The sequence below is a fragment of the Symphalangus syndactylus genome, chromosome 20 (assembly GCF_028878055.3).
Source record: "Symphalangus syndactylus isolate Jambi chromosome 20, NHGRI_mSymSyn1-v2.1_pri, whole genome shotgun sequence".
In the NCBI taxonomy this organism is placed as follows: Eukaryota; Metazoa; Chordata; class Mammalia; order Primates; family Hylobatidae; genus Symphalangus; species Symphalangus syndactylus.
Window position 1 is genome coordinate 34625659 of NC_072442.2, and position 18859 is coordinate 34644517.

Here is an 18859-nt window from a genome sequence, read left to right on the forward strand (position 1 = left end):
GATGGATTTGTGTTTCCTCTGGAAGGGGGTACAAAGCAGAGCGCTAATACACATATATAGGGTAGAAGAGTTCAGGGCTTTTATGGACGGCACACAGCTAGGTGTCTTCAAAGAGGTGCACCAGGGAAGCCTCACTGGGCTCCCGTAGGGCGTCAATGGCCGCCCTCTGGAAGCGCACGTCCCGGATGATGTGCTGCCCGATCTTGCGCATCGGGCGCTGGAAGGGCAGCTTGAGGAGGTGAAGCTGCGTGGACTTCTGGTACTTTCTGATTTTGCGCACTGCCAGGCCTGTAGCGGTGAGGCTTCTTGATCCCTCCTGTAGGCGGCGCCCTCTTGCCGGCGGCTGCAGTGGCCAGGGTCTTCGTGGCGCCTGCCAGGCTGTGGCTTTGCCTGGCCACAATGGTGAAACCTCCTCTCTACTTTAAAGAATACAAATTTCTCCTGGCGTGGTGGCGCGCACAGTTGCTCCAAGCTACTCTGGAGGCTGAGTCAGGAGAGTTGCTTGGGCCCAGGAGGCAGAGGCTGCAGTGAGCTGCCATCAGGCCACTGCAATCCAGTCTGGGGGACAGAGGGAGACTCTGTCTCGAAAATAAATAAATAATATGCAATACAATACAATACAACAGCAGAACATAGAAATCATATTTTCATATTCCCCACACCCAGCCCAGTCTATTTCAGAGTATGTGATAAACCACTTGTTTCCCTATGAGTTAGAGATTTTTTTCTCAGACGTTTAAGTTTTCTAATGTGCAACTTCATAAAAGGTCTCATTTTTACCCTCATTGTTTTCTTTATTGTTGTGAAATGTGAACTTTGCGATTCTGTGAGGAATCCAGAATTCTGAAATGCCCCCGGCATTTCCCGCCCCGCCCTCCCCAGAGCCTAGCCCTGCCTCTGCCCCTCCCTTGGGTGCGGACGGAACCTCGAATTGAGGAGCCCGCCCAAAGCCCTGATTAGATTAGGATTACCCTGAAACAATAGCTGTTAAGGGCTGGGTCTAATTCAATCGTCTGTGCTCTTTATTTGGGACTGAACCTCCCTGAGATTCCATTCCCCTGTGGGTGATTCCTCAGCCCTGGAGGTGCAGACCCAGGGAGCTGCACGGCCCAGACCTGGGCAACACCTGTAAGAGCTCAGAGCATCCTCCCGGCAGCTGGCAGAACAAACAAGTGGGCCTGGGTTTCACATACCTGAGGAATTGGATTCTGCCACGAACTCGAATCAGATCGACGCCAGATTCTTCTCAGGTGAAGGCAACGACCCCACAGACAGACCCATCCTGGAGGTCCCTCGTGTGACTCTGAGCAGGAGGCAGTCACTTGGCCTAGTAGAACTTCTGAGCTGTGAGCCGGGGTTTGTTTTCAATATCCAAAATTGGTGAGAATTTCTTCTGCATTCATCTAAAACTAATAAACTCTCCATCCACAGGTTTCTCCATATTGTGGAAGTGAGATAAAGCAGTGTGTGTGTTTGTGTGTGGGAAGGGGAGGCAGGGAGCTGTGTCCACTTGTGACTAATCTATGGCTCGCCAGAAACATAGCAGCCAAAATCTTTGAAAGTTTCTGGGCTGTGGGTCGGCGGGCCAGTGGGATGGCAGACGAGGAAGAAGACCCCACCTTTGAGGAAGGAAATGAAGAAATTGGAGGAGGTGCAGAAGGTGGACAGGGTAAAAGAAAGAGACTTTTTTCTAAAGAATTGCGATGTATGATGTATGGCTTTGGGGATGACCAGAATCCTTATACTGAGTCAGTGGATATTCTTGAAGATCTTGTCATAAAGTATATCACTGAAATGACTCACAAGGCAATGTCAATTGGAAGACAAGGTCGAGTACAAGTTGAAGATATCATCTTCTTGATTCGAAAGGACCCAAGGAAGTTTGCCAGGGTGAAAGACTTGCTTACTATGAATGAAGAATTGAAACGAGCTAGAAAAGCATTCGATGAAGCAAATTACGCATCTTGACACTTTTTGTAGATTCTGAAAATTACCATCTGGGGAAACCAGATATCATAATTGTATATTTTCTAAAGTAAGGTTCTGATATCTAGCCGTGTAAATGAAAGATGGAGAAACAGAGAGTTTTCAGCCTTTCTTTTTATGCTTTTGATTTTAGAGTGATATTGGTGCATGTCGTTGCCTGCCTTTGTATTACCATACTTTAATCACTTACCGGGTTTTAATGACCACGCATAAGTCAAAGTACCTTGCAAACCGTGTCGTTCCTTCTGACTTTTGACTATCTGAAGGATAAAGTCGTATTTGCGTGTTAGGTATGTTTACGCCCTTGTAACCTTGTGAGCTATACTGTAGCTTTTTTCTTTTTCTTTTTCTTTTTTTTTTTTTTTTTCAGAGGGAGTCTCGCTGTGTCGCCAGGCTGGGGTGCAGGGGCGTGATCTCGGCTGACTGCGGGCTCCGCCTCCCGGGTTCGGGTGATTCTCCTTCCTGGGCCTCTCGGGTTCCTGGGAAGTGCAGGCGCCTGCCACCATGCCTGGCTAACTTTTCGTATTTTTGGTGGTGACGGGGTTTCGCCATGTTGGCCAGGATGGTTTCGATCTCTGAACCTCGTGATCCGCCTGCCTCGGCCTCCCACGGTGCTGGGACTGCAGGCGCCAGCCACCGAGCCTGGCCTACTGTAGCTATTTAATATGTGAAATCGAAATGGCATTTCTGACTTGACAGCTGAGGCTTGTACTTCATGTATTCTGAAGTTTTTAGACAACAACTAGTTTACTGTCTAGTTCATTATTAAAGAGAATGAACTAGGCCGGGCGTGGTGGCTCGTGCCTGTAATCCCAGCACTTTGGGAGGCCGAGGCGGGCGGATCACGAAGTCAGGAGTTCGAGACCATCCTGGCTAACACGGTGAAACCCCGTCTCTACTAAAAATACAAAAAATTAGCCGGGCGCAGTGGCGGGTGACCGTAGTCCCAGCTACTCGGGAGGCTGAGGCCGGAGAATGGCGTCTACGCGGGAGGAGGGGCTTGCGGTGAGCCGAGATCGCTGCACTGCCCTCCAGCCTGGTCGGCAGAGCGAGACGCCGTCTCCACACAAACAAGCAAACAAAAAAACAGAAAGCAAGTTTCACATTGCTTTCACAATACTTAATGCTGTGTTGGAAGGCTTTTTGATTTAAAATCACTTTGGATTGATAACATCCTGTTAAAGTTTTAGGAGAACACGTTTTCCCGGATCAAATTCAAGCTTCTTAAAATAAATGCTTTCAGTAGCAGGAATGGCATTGCTTAAAAAGCTGACGGCAGGGTAAGCGTTTGCGTTAGTGTTTTATTAACATATTTGTAAGTACTTGTTCGTCGTGGAAATGTGTCCTTGCCTAAAACCATAGGTGGCTGTGGAAACCATGTTTGTAGTTCGGAATACCCAGGTTTTGTGGGTATTTGCTCTATGCGTAAAATTATTCTTGCCCTTAGTTTAAAGTAAGGATTACAGTTGGATTGAAGTCGATCACTGAATGTTATTGTTTATGAGACTTAACATTTTGAGTGCCGCTTAATAAACATGATCTGTAAATCAAAAAAAAAAAAAAAAAAACAAGAAAAAGGATGGTTCTCAAAATCTCACTTCGGATCCATAATCAAACCACCCCAGCTGTAACTTCTGCTGCTACAGCTGCTGTCACGGAGCAGACCTGAGTCTCACCCATGGAGACAGGCAGGCAAACAGTTGTGTCTGCTGAGATGTTCGCCACGCCCCAAGGTCTGAAGGGCAGCAACAAGGACGGGCTCCCTGAGGACCTAGATGGGAACTTGGAAGAACCCAGGGGTCAGGAAGGTGAGCTCAGCAGTCAGGATGTCACGGACCTCACAGAAGGCGACAGTGAAGCCTCAGCCTCAGCTCCTCCTGCAGCCAAAGGACGGAAAAGAGATACCAAAGGAAAGAAGGAGAGGAAGCCCACCGTGGATGCGGAGGAGGCTCAGAGGATGGCAACCCTGCTGTCTGCCATGTCTGAGGAGCAGCTGGCCCGCTACGAAGTGTGTCGCCGGTCAGCTTTCCCAAAAGCACGCATTGCAGGTCTGATGCATTCTATCACTGGCGGATCGGAGCCTGAGAACGTGGCCATTGCCATGGCTGGAATAGCCAAGGTCTTCGTCGGAGAGGTGCTGGAAGAGGCCCTGGACGTGTGTGAGATGTGGGGAGAAAAGCCCCCACTGCAGCCCAAGCATTTAAGGGAGGCTGCTCGCAGGTTAAAGCCCAAGGGCCTCTTCCCCAACAGCAACTACCAAAAAATCATGTTCTAGGCCCAAGGCCAGAGGGAAGGGTCTGTTTGTGCAGGCATAAGTACTGCATTCGTCTTTCAGTGACAGGACTGCGTTTGCTGGAGCTTCTGCATCTCAGTCTACCCTGGATTTACCCACCATCTTAGTGTCTTGAGACGTCAAGCTGCCCTTACCTGGATGAAGACAGCAGATTGTTTGGTAGTAGCCTTGGCTAAATGTTTGGGCCTCCGAGGTCATGTTGAGGCCTTTTTGTATGTCTTTCTAGTTGGAAGAATAAAGGTGCCTGGGCCTTGAGCATCCTGTGGACAGGAAGCTGCATTCAGAGAGGGAAGCCCTTTCCAGGACATTTGTACGGTTCCTTGCTGAAGCCTGCTGTTGCCGTGTCTTTGCTGGAATGCTTATGTCTGGGTTTCAGTAAGTGAAGGCGCCAGAAATGTTTCCCGAATGTTGTCCTGGGTAATTTTCATGCCCTTATGTATTTTTGTGAGTCATCACAAAAACAGTTAAACTCTTTTCCAAACTGCAGAAATAAAAATTACATCACAAAGCTTTTTTTTTTCTCTCAGTTGACCCTTCTCCTATTCCTGCCTACTGTGCTTTACGTCAGCAAGTGATCCTTTACTGTTTTAGAATGTAATATAGTATAGATGCATCGTAAAAGACGAGAGAGCATCCAATTCCAAAATCACCTTTCCTCACGCCGCCATTTGTAGCGAACTTCTATGTAGTTGAAAAGGCATACAGACAGCCTGTTGATACTTCATGTTTGCTACACACGGTGATATGGCCGGTTCATCCAGAGACACTGAAATTTAGTTCAAAACACTGCCTTAGAGTATTCCTGATTTTATTGATTCCACCGATGATCCACTCGGAAAATCAAACCTGAGTACACAGACATGGGGGAAGATATTAAAATATCGGACCAAGTAGGTTCATCACGAGTGACAAAGTTATTCCCAACTCTACTTGGACATACTCTGCTGTATCTTTATGATGCAATTGAGTAATTTTTCTTTACAGAATAAAGACCTGAGACTTACGACGGAATCACCCTGAACCTTCCCAGCACAGCTCACAGACATCCGTGGTTCCATTTCAGTGTGTTTCCCTCTGCCATGTGCCCCCTGAATCACAGAGTGAAAGCCAAATTTTCGAAAAGACCCCATTGTTCTGCTCTAATATCGAATGCAGAATAACATGTACTCTTTCTTCCTGGAGCCAAATAAACCCCCATACAATATAGTTGTATTTCCTCATACCCTCAGCTTTTGCTGCTAAAATAGGACTTATGGTACGTAGCATCTGCCTTTGGGTATTACGGAAATTTCTAAATTTTACCAAGAATTGGGAAATTCCGTTTCATACCTCCATATTCTGGCCTTCTTCAGCTTTCCTTTCCTTTAACCAACTTTCTTGCCTGGGCGTACCACAAGTTAGACCGGTGTGTCTTAGAGACACAAGGAGGGTACAGGTTCTTGGCAGAACTCATGGAGATGGGAGGGCTCCCTCAGAAATGAAAGTGCTTGAGCTCCCAAAGGAAGTAAGGTCCTAGAGACTCATTATCTCCCAGTCTTAACATGGCTCTCAGCTCATTCCTTTTCCATAGCATGGAGCAGTCTTGGAAGCTGTATTCTGGCAGATGTGGCAGCTCTGGCCCTTTCAGAACACTAGAGGAAAAGAGAACCTGGCCCAAGCAGCCTGCGGTCTAGACAGGCATCAGCAGAGGGCAGTGCTGATGGCGACTCCACACACAAGCTTAGAACATTTCTCTTGCCCCTCATAGAACTCAATACATTGAGTGGGGTCTGAGTAAATCTGAACTGCTGAAGACAGAAACAAGTTCACATCAAGGTCTCAGAGGTCAGCTCAAGAGCAGGAACACAGCGTTGTTCTCTCAGAGAGGAAAACTGGATTAGTTGAGAGGGTTCAGTGTCCCTACGCATTTTTTTTTTTGTTTTTTCCTGTAAGTTATGGGATACTAGTGCAAAACGTGCAGGTTTCTTACCAAGGTATACATGTGCCATAGCGGTTTGCTGCACCAATCCACCCACCATCTAGGCTTTAAGCCCCACATGCCTTGGGTGTTTGTCCTAATGCTCTCCTTTCCCTGGCCCCCCACCCCGTGACAGGCCACGGAGAGTCACGTTCCACTTTCTCTGTCCATGTGTTCTCATTGATCAACTCCCACTTTTGAGTGAGAAGATGTGGTGTTTGCTTTTCCGTTCCTGTGTTAGTTTGCTGAGAATGATGGTCCCCAGGGTCGTCCATGTCACCGCAAAGAAGACGAACTCATTCTTTTTTATGCTGCCTAGTATTCCCGGGTGTATATACCACACATATTCTTTATCCAGTCTATCACTGATGGGCATTTGGGTTGGTTCCAGGTCCTTTGCTCTTGCAAACTGTGCCGCAGTGAGCATATCTGTGCATGTGTCCTTGTAATTGGATGAATTATAACCCTTTGGCTATATACCCGGTAATGAGATAGCTGGGTCCAATGGTATTTCTGGTTCTAGATGCTTGAGGAATCGCCACACGGACTTCCACAATGGTTGAACTGATTTACACTCTCACAGACGTTGTAAAAGTGTTTCTGTATCTTCACAGCCTTGCCAGCATCTGTTGTTTCCTGACTTTTTAATAATCGCATACGAAATCTTCTCAATATGTAATATCACATAGCCACAGCTCTCAAGAAAGAAATCTGTAGACAGTGTTATCTTTTCAGGAGAAAGCTTTGACTGCTTTCATGGCTGGTTGTATTACACGTTTACGACAATGAGGTTTTTCCTGGAGCTTCACTACAAGTCGTAAAGTCTTTCTCATAATGTACCTATGGAGACTACCTAGAAAAATGTGGTCTCTGACTGGTGCTGGTAAGGTGGTGACAAGATATCTAACAAATAAAGTGACCGTACTTGACTATTTTCCAAAGTTTACTATTTCGGGGTCAGCTTAAGAACCTCACTGCCCGCCTTTGCCCTCACAAGTAATTAGCATGTGCCTAAATAAAGTTGAAGCCAGCTAGCTCCACTATTCCAAGCAGATACTGTCTAGGGTCTAGTCTCTGGAAGTATAAAGTACAGAGCTTACAAGTACAGCTACGCGAAAAGTTGTACCCAAGCTAGAAAGGCTTAAATGATCAATTGATGGATTTGTGTTTCCTCTGGAAGGGGGTACAAAGCAGAGCGCTAATACACATATATAGGGTAGAAGAGTTCAGGGCTTTTATGGACGGCACACAGCTAGGTGTCTTCAAAGAGGTGCACCAGGGAAGCCTCACTGGGCTCCCGTAGGGCGTCAATGGCCGCCCTCTGGAAGCGCACGTCCCGGATGATGTGCTGCCCGATCTTGCGCATCGGGCGCTGGAAGGGCAGCTTGAGGAGGTGAAGCTGCGTGGACTTCTGGTACTTTCTGATTTTGCGCACTGCCAGGCCTGTAGCGGTGAGGCTTCTTGATCCCTCCTGTAGGCGGCGCCCTCTTGCCGGCGGCTGCAGTGGCCAGGGTCTTCGTGGCGCCTGCCAGGCTGTGGCTTTGCCTGGCCACAATGGTGAAACCTCCTCTCTACTTTAAAGAATACAAATTTCTCCTGGCGTGGTGGCGCGCACAGTTGCTCCAAGCTACTCTGGAGGCTGAGTCAGGAGAGTTGCTTGGGCCCAGGAGGCAGAGGCTGCAGTGAGCTGCCATCAGGCCACTGCAATCCAGTCTGGGGGACAGAGGGAGACTCTGTCTCGAAAATAAATAAATAATATGCAATACAATACAATACAACAGCAGAACACAGAAATCATATTTTCATATTCCCCACACCCAGCCCAGTCTATTTCAGAGTATGTGATAAACCACTTGTTTCCCTATGAGTTAGAGATTTTTTTCTCAGACGTTTAAGTTTTCTAATGTGCAACTTCATAAAAGGTCTCATTTTTACCCTCATTGTTTTCTTTATTGTTGTGAAATGTGAACTTTGCGATTCTGTGAGGAATCCAGAATTCTGAAATGCCCCCGGCATTTCCCGCCCCGCCCTCCCCAGAGCCTAGCCCTGCCTCTGCCCCTCCCTTGGGTGCGGACGGAACCTCGAATTGAGGAGCCCGCCCAAAGCCCTGATTAGATTAGGATTACCCTGAAACAATAGCTGTTAAGGGCTGGGTCTAATTCAATCGTCTGTGCTCTTTATTTGGGACTGAACCTCCCTGAGATTCCATTCCCCTGTGGGTGATTCCTCAGCCCTGGAGGTGCAGACCCAGGGAGCTGCACGGCCCAGACCTGGGCAACACCTGTAAGAGCTCAGAGCATCCTCCCGGCAGCTGGCAGAACAAACAAGTGGGCCTGGGTTTCACATACCTGAGGAATTGGATTCTGCCACGAACTCGAATCAGATCGACGCCAGATTCTTCTCAGGTGAAGGCAACGACCCCACAGACAGACCCATCCTGGAGGTCCCTCGTGTGACTCTGAGCAGGAGGCAGTCACTTGGCCTAGTAGAACTTCTGAGCTGTGAGCCGGGGTTTGTTTTCAATATCCAAAATTGGTGAGAATTTCTTCTGCATTCATCTAAAACTAATAAACTCTCCATCCACAGGTTTCTCCATATTGTGGAAGTGAGATAAAGCAGTGTGTGTGTTTGTGTGTGGGAAGGGGAGGCAGGGAGCTGTGTCCACTTGTGACTAATCTATGGCTCGCCAGAAACATAGCAGCCAAAATCTTTGAAAGTTTCTGGGCTGTGGGTCGGCGGGCCAGTGGGATGGCAGACGAGGAAGAAGACCCCACCTTTGAGGAAGGAAATGAAGAAATTGGAGGAGGTGCAGAAGGTGGACAGGGTAAAAGAAAGAGACTTTTTTCTAAAGAATTGCGATGTATGATGTATGGCTTTGGGGATGACCAGAATCCTTATACTGAGTCAGTGGATATTCTTGAAGATCTTGTCATAAAGTATATCACTGAAATGACTCACAAGGCAATGTCAATTGGAAGACAAGGTCGAGTACAAGTTGAAGATATCATCTTCTTGATTCGAAAGGACCCAAGGAAGTTTGCCAGGGTGAAAGACTTGCTTACTATGAATGAAGAATTGAAACGAGCTAGAAAAGCATTCGATGAAGCAAATTACGCATCTTGACACTTTTTGTAGATTCTGAAAATTACCATCTGGGGAAACCAGATATCATAATTGTATATTTTCTAAAGTAAGGTTCTGATATCTAGCCGTGTAAATGAAAGATGGAGAAACAGAGAGTTTTCAGCCTTTCTTTTTATGCTTTTGATTTTAGAGTGATATTGGTGCATGTCGTTGCCTGCCTTTGTATTACCATACTTTAATCACTTACCGGGTTTTAATGACCACGCATAAGTCAAAGTACCTTGCAAACCGTGTCGTTCCTTCTGACTTTTGACTATCTGAAGGATAAAGTCGTATTTGCGTGTTAGGTATGTTTACGCCCTTGTAACCTTGTGAGCTATACTGTAGCTTTTTTCTTTTTCTTTTTCTTTTTTTTTTTTTTTTTCAGAGGGAGTCTCGCTGTGTCGCCAGGCTGGGGTGCAGGGGCGTGATCTCGGCTGACTGCGGGCTCCGCCTCCCGGGTTCGGGTGATTCTCCTTCCTGGGCCTCTCGGGTTCCTGGGAAGTGCAGGCGCCTGCCACCATGCCTGGCTAACTTTTCGTATTTTTGGTGGTGACGGGGTTTCGCCATGTTGGCCAGGATGGTTTCGATCTCTGAACCTCGTGATCCGCCTGCCTCGGCCTCCCACGGTGCTGGGACTGCAGGCGCCAGCCACCGAGCCTGGCCTACTGTAGCTATTTAATATGTGAAATCGAAATGGCATTTCTGACTTGACAGCTGAGGCTTGTACTTCATGTATTCTGAAGTTTTTAGACAACAACTAGTTTACTGTCTAGTTCATTATTAAAGAGAATGAACTAGGCCGGGCGTGGTGGCTCGTGCCTGTAATCCCAGCACTTTGGGAGGCCGAGGCGGGCGGATCACGAAGTCAGGAGTTCGAGACCATCCTGGCTAACACGGTGAAACCCCGTCTCTACTAAAAATACAAAAAATTAGCCGGGCGCAGTGGCGGGTGACCGTAGTCCCAGCTACTCGGGAGGCTGAGGCCGGAGAATGGCGTCTACGCGGGAGGAGGGGCTTGCGGTGAGCCGAGATCGCTGCACTGCCCTCCAGCCTGGTCGGCAGAGCGAGACGCCGTCTCCACACAAACAAGCAAACAAAAAAACAGAAAGCAAGTTTCACATTGCTTTCACAATACTTAATGCTGTGTTGGAAGGCTTTTTGATTTAAAATCACTTTGGATTGATAACATCCTGTTAAAGTTTTAGGAGAACACGTTTTCCCGGATCAAATTCAAGCTTCTTAAAATAAATGCTTTCAGTAGCAGGAATGGCATTGCTTAAAAAGCTGACGGCAGGGTAAGCGTTTGCGTTAGTGTTTTATTAACATATTTGTAAGTACTTGTTCGTCGTGGAAATGTGTCCTTGCCTAAAACCATAGGTGGCTGTGGAAACCATGTTTGTAGTTCGGAATACCCAGGTTTTGTGGGTATTTGCTCTATGCGTAAAATTATTCTTGCCCTTAGTTTAAAGTAAGGATTACAGTTGGATTGAAGTCGATCACTGAATGTTATTGTTTATGAGACTTAACATTTTGAGTGCCGCTTAATAAACATGATCTGTAAATCAAAAAAAAAAAAAAAAAAACAAGAAAAAGGATGGTTCTCAAAATCTCACTTCGGATCCATAATCAAACCACCCCAGCTGTAACTTCTGCTGCTACAGCTGCTGTCACGGAGCAGACCTGAGTCTCACCCATGGAGACAGGCAGGCAAACAGTTGTGTCTGCTGAGATGTTCGCCACGCCCCAAGGTCTGAAGGGCAGCAACAAGGACGGGCTCCCTGAGGACCTAGATGGGAACTTGGAAGAACCCAGGGGTCAGGAAGGTGAGCTCAGCAGTCAGGATGTCACGGACCTCACAGAAGGCGACAGTGAAGCCTCAGCCTCAGCTCCTCCTGCAGCCAAAGGACGGAAAAGAGATACCAAAGGAAAGAAGGAGAGGAAGCCCACCGTGGATGCGGAGGAGGCTCAGAGGATGGCAACCCTGCTGTCTGCCATGTCTGAGGAGCAGCTGGCCCGCTACGAAGTGTGTCGCCGGTCAGCTTTCCCAAAAGCACGCATTGCAGGTCTGATGCATTCTATCACTGGCGGATCGGAGCCTGAGAACGTGGCCATTGCCATGGCTGGAATAGCCAAGGTCTTCGTCGGAGAGGTGCTGGAAGAGGCCCTGGACGTGTGTGAGATGTGGGGAGAAAAGCCCCCACTGCAGCCCAAGCATTTAAGGGAGGCTGCTCGCAGGTTAAAGCCCAAGGGCCTCTTCCCCAACAGCAACTACCAAAAAATCATGTTCTAGGCCCAAGGCCAGAGGGAAGGGTCTGTTTGTGCAGGCATAAGTACTGCATTCGTCTTTCAGTGACAGGACTGCGTTTGCTGGAGCTTCTGCATCTCAGTCTACCCTGGATTTACCCACCATCTTAGTGTCTTGAGACGTCAAGCTGCCCTTACCTGGATGAAGACAGCAGATTGTTTGGTAGTAGCCTTGGCTAAATGTTTGGGCCTCCGAGGTCATGTTGAGGCCTTTTTGTATGTCTTTCTAGTTGGAAGAATAAAGGTGCCTGGGCCTTGAGCATCCTGTGGACAGGAAGCTGCATTCAGAGAGGGAAGCCCTTTCCAGGACATTTGTACGGTTCCTTGCTGAAGCCTGCTGTTGCCGTGTCTTTGCTGGAATGCTTATGTCTGGGTTTCAGTAAGTGAAGGCGCCAGAAATGTTTCCCGAATGTTGTCCTGGGTAATTTTCATGCCCTTATGTATTTTTGTGAGTCATCACAAAAACAGTTAAACTCTTTTCCAAACTGCAGAAATAAAAATTACATCACAAAGCTTTTTTTTTTCTCTCAGTTGACCCTTCTCCTATTCCTGCCTACTGTGCTTTACGTCAGCAAGTGATCCTTTACTGTTTTAGAATGTAATATAGTATAGATGCATCGTAAAAGACGAGAGAGCATCCAATTCCAAAATCACCTTTCCTCACGCCGCCATTTGTAGCGAACTTCTATGTAGTTGAAAAGGCATACAGACAGCCTGTTGATACTTCATGTTTGCTACACACGGTGATATGGCCGGTTCATCCAGAGACACTGAAATTTAGTTCAAAACACTGCCTTAGAGTATTCCTGATTTTATTGATTCCACCGATGATCCACTCGGAAAATCAAACCTGAGTACACAGACATGGGGGAAGATATTAAAATATCGGACCAAGTAGGTTCATCACGAGTGACAAAGTTATTCCCAACTCTACTTGGACATACTCTGCTGTATCTTTATGATGCAATTGAGTAATTTTTCTTTACAGAATAAAGACCTGAGACTTACGACGGAATCACCCTGAACCTTCCCAGCACAGCTCACAGACATCCGTGGTTCCATTTCAGTGTGTTTCCCTCTGCCATGTGCCCCCTGAATCACAGAGTGAAAGCCAAATTTTCGAAAAGACCCCATTGTTCTGCTCTAATATCGAATGCAGAATAACATGTACTCTTTCTTCCTGGAGCCAAATAAACCCCCATACAATATAGTTGTATTTCCTCATACCCTCAGCTTTTGCTGCTAAAATAGGACTTATGGTACGTAGCATCTGCCTTTGGGTATTACGGAAATTTCTAAATTTTACCAAGAATTGGGAAATTCCGTTTCATACCTCCATATTCTGGCCTTCTTCAGCTTTCCTTTCCTTTAACCAACTTTCTTGCCTGGGCGTACCACAAGTTAGACCGGTGTGTCTTAGAGACACAAGGAGGGTACAGGTTCTTGGCAGAACTCATGGAGATGGGAGGGCTCCCTCAGAAATGAAAGTGCTTGAGCTCCCAAAGGAAGTAAGGTCCTAGAGACTCATTATCTCCCAGTCTTAACATGGCTCTCAGCTCATTCCTTTTCCATAGCATGGAGCAGTCTTGGAAGCTGTATTCTGGCAGATGTGGCAGCTCTGGCCCTTTCAGAACACTAGAGGAAAAGAGAACCTGGCCCAAGCAGCCTGCGGTCTAGACAGGCATCAGCAGAGGGCAGTGCTGATGGCGACTCCACACACAAGCTTAGAACATTTCTCTTGCCCCTCATAGAACTCAATACATTGAGTGGGGTCTGAGTAAATCTGAACTGCTGAAGACAGAAACAAGTTCACATCAAGGTCTCAGAGGTCAGCTCAAGAGCAGGAACACAGCGTTGTTCTCTCAGAGAGGAAAACTGGATTAGTTGAGAGGGTTCAGTGTCCCTACGCATTTTTTTTTTTGTTTTTTCCTGTAAGTTATGGGATACTAGTGCAAAACGTGCAGGTTTCTTACCAAGGTATACATGTGCCATAGCGGTTTGCTGCACCAATCCACCCACCATCTAGGCTTTAAGCCCCACATGCCTTGGGTGTTTGTCCTAATGCTCTCCTTTCCCTGGCCCCCCACCCCGTGACAGGCCACGGAGAGTCACGTTCCACTTTCTCTGTCCATGTGTTCTCATTGATCAACTCCCACTTTTGAGTGAGAAGATGTGGTGTTTGCTTTTCCGTTCCTGTGTTAGTTTGCTGAGAATGATGGTCCCCAGGGTCGTCCATGTCACCGCAAAGAAGACGAACTCATTCTTTTTTATGCTGCCTAGTATTCCCGGGTGTATATACCACACATATTCTTTATCCAGTCTATCACTGATGGGCATTTGGGTTGGTTCCAGGTCCTTTGCTCTTGCAAACTGTGCCGCAGTGAGCATATCTGTGCATGTGTCCTTGTAATTGGATGAATTATAACCCTTTGGCTATATACCCGGTAATGAGATAGCTGGGTCCAATGGTATTTCTGGTTCTAGATGCTTGAGGAATCGCCACACGGACTTCCACAATGGTTGAACTGATTTACACTCTCACAGACGTTGTAAAAGTGTTTCTGTATCTTCACAGCCTTGCCAGCATCTGTTGTTTCCTGACTTTTTAATAATCGCATACGAAATCTTCTCAATATGTAATATCACATAGCCACAGCTCTCAAGAAAGAAATCTGTAGACAGTGTTATCTTTTCAGGAGAAAGCTTTGACTGCTTTCATGGCTGGTTGTATTACACGTTTACGACAATGAGGTTTTTCCTGGAGCTTCACTACAAGTCGTAAAGTCTTTCTCATAATGTACCTATGGAGACTACCTAGAAAAATGTGGTCTCTGACTGGTGCTGGTAAGGTGGTGACAAGATATCTAACAAATAAAGTGACCGTACTTGACTATTTTCCAAAGTTTACTATTTCGGGGTCAGCTTAAGAACCTCACTGCCCGCCTTTGCCCTCACAAGTAATTAGCATGTGCCTAAATAAAGTTGAAGCCAGCTAGCTCCACTATTCCAAGCAGATACTGTCTAGGGTCTAGTCTCTGGAAGTATAAAGTACAGAGCTTACAAGTACAGCTACGCGAAAAGTTGTACCCAAGCTAGAAAGGCTTAAATGATCAATTGATGGATTTGTGTTTCCTCTGGAAGGGGGTACAAAGCAGAGCGCTAATACACATATATAGGGTAGAAGAGTTCAGGGCTTTTATGGACGGCACACAGCTAGGTGTCTTCAAAGAGGTGCACCAGGGAAGCCTCACTGGGCTCCCGTAGGGCGTCAATGGCCGCCCTCTGGAAGCGCACGTCCCGGATGATGTGCTGCCCGATCTTGCGCATCGGGCGCTGGAAGGGCAGCTTGAGGAGGTGAAGCTGCGTGGACTTCTGGTACTTTCTGATTTTGCGCACTGCCAGGCCTGTAGCGGTGAGGCTTCTTGATCCCTCCTGTAGGCGGCGCCCTCTTGCCGGCGGCTGCAGTGGCCAGGGTCTTCGTGGCGCCTGCCAGGCTGTGGCTTTGCCTGGCCACAATGGTGAAACCTCCTCTCTACTTTAAAGAATACAAATTTCTCCTGGCGTGGTGGCGCGCACAGTTGCTCCAAGCTACTCTGGAGGCTGAGTCAGGAGAGTTGCTTGGGCCCAGGAGGCAGAGGCTGCAGTGAGCTGCCATCAGGCCACTGCAATCCAGTCTGGGGGACAGAGGGAGACTCTGTCTCGAAAATAAATAAATAATATGCAATACAATACAATACAACAGCAGAACACAGAAATCATATTTTCATATTCCCCACACCCAGCCCAGTCTATTTCAGAGTATGTGATAAACCACTTGTTTCCCTATGAGTTAGAGATTTTTTTCTCAGACGTTTAAGTTTTCTAATGTGCAACTTCATAAAAGGTCTCATTTTTACCCTCATTGTTTTCTTTATTGTTGTGAAATGTGAACTTTGCGATTCTGTGAGGAATCCAGAATTCTGAAATGCCCCCGGCATTTCCCGCCCCGCCCTCCCCAGAGCCTAGCCCTGCCTCTGCCCCTCCCTTGGGTGCGGACGGAACCTCGAATTGAGGAGCCCGCCCAAAGCCCTGATTAGATTAGGATTACCCTGAAACAATAGCTGTTAAGGGCTGGGTCTAATTCAATCGTCTGTGCTCTTTATTTGGGACTGAACCTCCCTGAGATTCCATTCCCCTGTGGGTGATTCCTCAGCCCTGGAGGTGCAGACCCAGGGAGCTGCACGGCCCAGACCTGGGCAACACCTGTAAGAGCTCAGAGCATCCTCCCGGCAGCTGGCAGAACAAACAAGTGGGCCTGGGTTTCACATACCTGAGGAATTGGATTCTGCCACGAACTCGAATCAGATCGACGCCAGATTCTTCTCAGGTGAAGGCAACGACCCCACAGACAGACCCATCCTGGAGGTCCCTCGTGTGACTCTGAGCAGGAGGCAGTCACTTGGCCTAGTAGAACTTCTGAGCTGTGAGCCGGGGTTTGTTTTCAATATCCAAAATTGGTGAGAATTTCTTCTGCATTCATCTAAAACTAATAAACTCTCCATCCACAGGTTTCTCCATATTGTGGAAGTGAGATAAAGCAGTGTGTGTGTTTGTGTGTGGGAAGGGGAGGCAGGGAGCTGTGTCCACTTGTGACTAATCTATGGCTCGCCAGAAACATAGCAGCCAAAATCTTTGAAAGTTTCTGGGCTGTGGGTCGGCGGGCCAGTGGGATGGCAGACGAGGAAGAAGACCCCACCTTTGAGGAAGGAAATGAAGAAATTGGAGGAGGTGCAGAAGGTGGACAGGGTAAAAGAAAGAGACTTTTTTCTAAAGAATTGCGATGTATGATGTATGGCTTTGGGGATGACCAGAATCCTTATACTGAGTCAGTGGATATTCTTGAAGATCTTGTCATAAAGTATATCACTGAAATGACTCACAAGGCAATGTCAATTGGAAGACAAGGTCGAGTACAAGTTGAAGATATCATCTTCTTGATTCGAAAGGACCCAAGGAAGTTTGCCAGGGTGAAAGACTTGCTTACTATGAATGAAGAATTGAAACGAGCTAGAAAAGCATTCGATGAAGCAAATTACGCATCTTGACACTTTTTGTAGATTCTGAAAATTACCATCTGGGGAAACCAGATATCATAATTGTATATTTTCTAAAGTAAGGTTCTGATATCTAGCCGTGTAAATGAAAGATGGAGAAACAGAGAGTTTTCAGCCTTTCTTTTTATGCTTTTGATTTTAGAGTGATATTGGTGCATGTCGTTGCCTGCCTTTGTATTACCATACTTTAATCACTTACCGGGTTTTAATGACCACGCATAAGTCAAAGTACCTTGCAAACCGTGTCGTTCCTTCTGACTTTTGACTATCTGAAGGATAAAGTCGTATTTGCGTGTTAGGTATGTTTACGCCCTTGTAACCTTGTGAGCTATACTGTAGCTTTTTTCTTTTTCTTTTTCTTTTTTTTTTTTTTTTTCAGAGGGAGTCTCGCTGTGTCGCCAGGCTGGGGTGCAGGGGCGTGATCTCGGCTGACTGCGGGCTCCGCCTCCCGGGTTCGGGTGATTCTCCTTCCTGGGCCTCTCGGGTTCCTGGGAAGTGCAGGCGCCTGCCACCATGCCTGGCTAACTTTTCGTATTTTTGGTGGTGACGGGGTTTCGCCATGTTGGCCAGGATGGTTTCGATCTCTGAACCTCGTGATCCGCCTGCCTCGGCCTCCCACGGTGCTGGGACTGCAGGCGCCAGCCACCGAGCCTGGCCTACTGTAGCTATTTAATATGTGAAATCGAAATGGCATTTCTGACTTGACAGCTGAGGCTTGTACTTCATGTATTCTGAAGTTTTTAGACAACAACTAGTTTACTGTCTAGTTCATTATTAAAGAGAATGAACTAGGCCGGGCGTGGTGGCTCGTGCCTGTAATCCCAGCACTTTGGGAGGCCGAGGCGGGCGGATCACGAAGTCAGGAGTTCGAGACCATCCTGGCTAACACGGTGAAACCCCGTCTCTACTAAAAATACAAAAAATTAGCCGGGCGCAGTGGCGGGTGACCGTAGTCCCAGCTACTCGGGAGGCTGAGGCCGGAGAATGGCGTCTACGCGGGAGGAGGGGCTTGCGGTGAGCCGAGATCGCTGCACTGCCCTCCAGCCTGGTCGGCAGAGCGAGACGCCGTCTCCACACAAACAAGCAAACAAAAAAACAGAAAGCAAGTTTCACATTGCTTTCACAATACTTAATGCTGTGTTGGAAGGCTTTTTGATTTAAAATCACTTTGGATTGATAACATCCTGTTAAAGTTTTAGGAGAACACGTTTTCCCGGATCAAATTCAAGCTTCTTAAAATAAATGCTTTCAGTAGCAGGAATGGCATTGCTTAAAATGCTGACGGCAGGGTAAGCGTTTGCGTTAGTGTTTTATTAACATATTTGTAAGTACTTGTTCGTCGTGGAAATGTGTCCTTGCCTAAAACCATAGGTGGCTGTGGAAACCATGTTTGTAGTTCGGAATACCCAGGTTTTGTGGGTATCTGCTCTATGCGTAAAATTATTCTTGCCCTTAGTTTAAAGTAAGGATTACAGTTGGATTGAAGTCGATCACTGAATGTTATTGTTTATGAGACTTAACATTTTGAGTGCCGCTTAATAAACATGATCTGTAAATCAAAAAAAAAAAAAAAAACAAGAAAAAGGATGGTTCTCAAAATCTCACTTCGGATCCATAATCAAACCACCCCAGCTGTAACTTCTGCTGCTACAGCTGCTGTCACGGAGCAGACCTGAGTCTCACCCATGGAGACAGGCAGGCAAACAGTTGTGCCTGCTGAGATGTTCGCCACGCCCCAAGGAATGAAGGGCAGCAACAAGGACGGGCTCCCTGAGGACCTAGATGGGAACTTGGAAGAACCCAGGGGTCAGGAAGGTGAGCTCAGCAGTCAGGATGTCACGGACCTCACAGAAGGCGACAGTGAAGCCTCAGCCTCAGCTCCTCCTGCAGCCAAAGGACGGAAAAGAGATACCAAAGGAAAGAAGGAGAGGAAGCCCACCGTGGATGCGGAGGAGGCTCAGAGGATGGCAACCCTGCTGTCTGCCATGTCTGAGGAGCAGCTGGCCCGCTACGAAGTGTGTCGCCGGTCAGCTTTCCCAAAAGCACGCATTGCAGGTCTGATGCATTCTATCACTGGCGGATCGGAGCCTGAGAACGTGG

General features: G+C 47.3%; 5 protein-coding genes across 5 annotated transcripts; all 5 read left to right on the forward strand.

The window, feature by feature from the left end:
* The first annotated feature begins 1593 nt into the window (after positions 1-1593).
* Positions 1594-1968, forward strand: LOC134735325 (transcription initiation factor TFIID subunit 13-like). Its single transcript, XM_063629792.1, has one exon. The coding sequence runs from the start codon at positions 1594-1596 to the stop codon at positions 1966-1968; it is 375 nt and encodes a 124-aa protein (XP_063485862.1).
* A 1696-nt stretch (positions 1969-3664) lies between these two features.
* On the forward strand, positions 3665-4261 carry LOC134735326 (TATA-box binding protein associated factor 11 like protein 2-like). Its single transcript, XM_063629793.1, has one exon. The coding sequence runs from the start codon at positions 3665-3667 to the stop codon at positions 4259-4261; it is 597 nt and encodes a 198-aa protein (XP_063485863.1).
* A 4723-nt stretch (positions 4262-8984) lies between these two features.
* On the forward strand, positions 8985-9359 carry LOC134735327 (transcription initiation factor TFIID subunit 13-like). Its single transcript, XM_063629794.1, has one exon. It carries the CDS (start codon positions 8985-8987, stop codon positions 9357-9359), a length of 375 nt encoding a protein of 124 aa, XP_063485864.1.
* A 1696-nt stretch (positions 9360-11055) lies between these two features.
* Positions 11056-11652, forward strand: LOC134735328 (TATA-box binding protein associated factor 11 like protein 2-like). The gene has a single exon (XM_063629795.1). The coding sequence runs from the start codon at positions 11056-11058 to the stop codon at positions 11650-11652; it is 597 nt and encodes a 198-aa protein (XP_063485865.1).
* A 4723-nt stretch (positions 11653-16375) lies between these two features.
* LOC134735329 (transcription initiation factor TFIID subunit 13-like) lies at positions 16376-16750 on the forward strand. Its single transcript, XM_063629796.1, has one exon. The coding sequence runs from the start codon at positions 16376-16378 to the stop codon at positions 16748-16750; it is 375 nt and encodes a 124-aa protein (XP_063485866.1).
* Positions 16751-18859: the final 2109 nt, after the last annotated feature.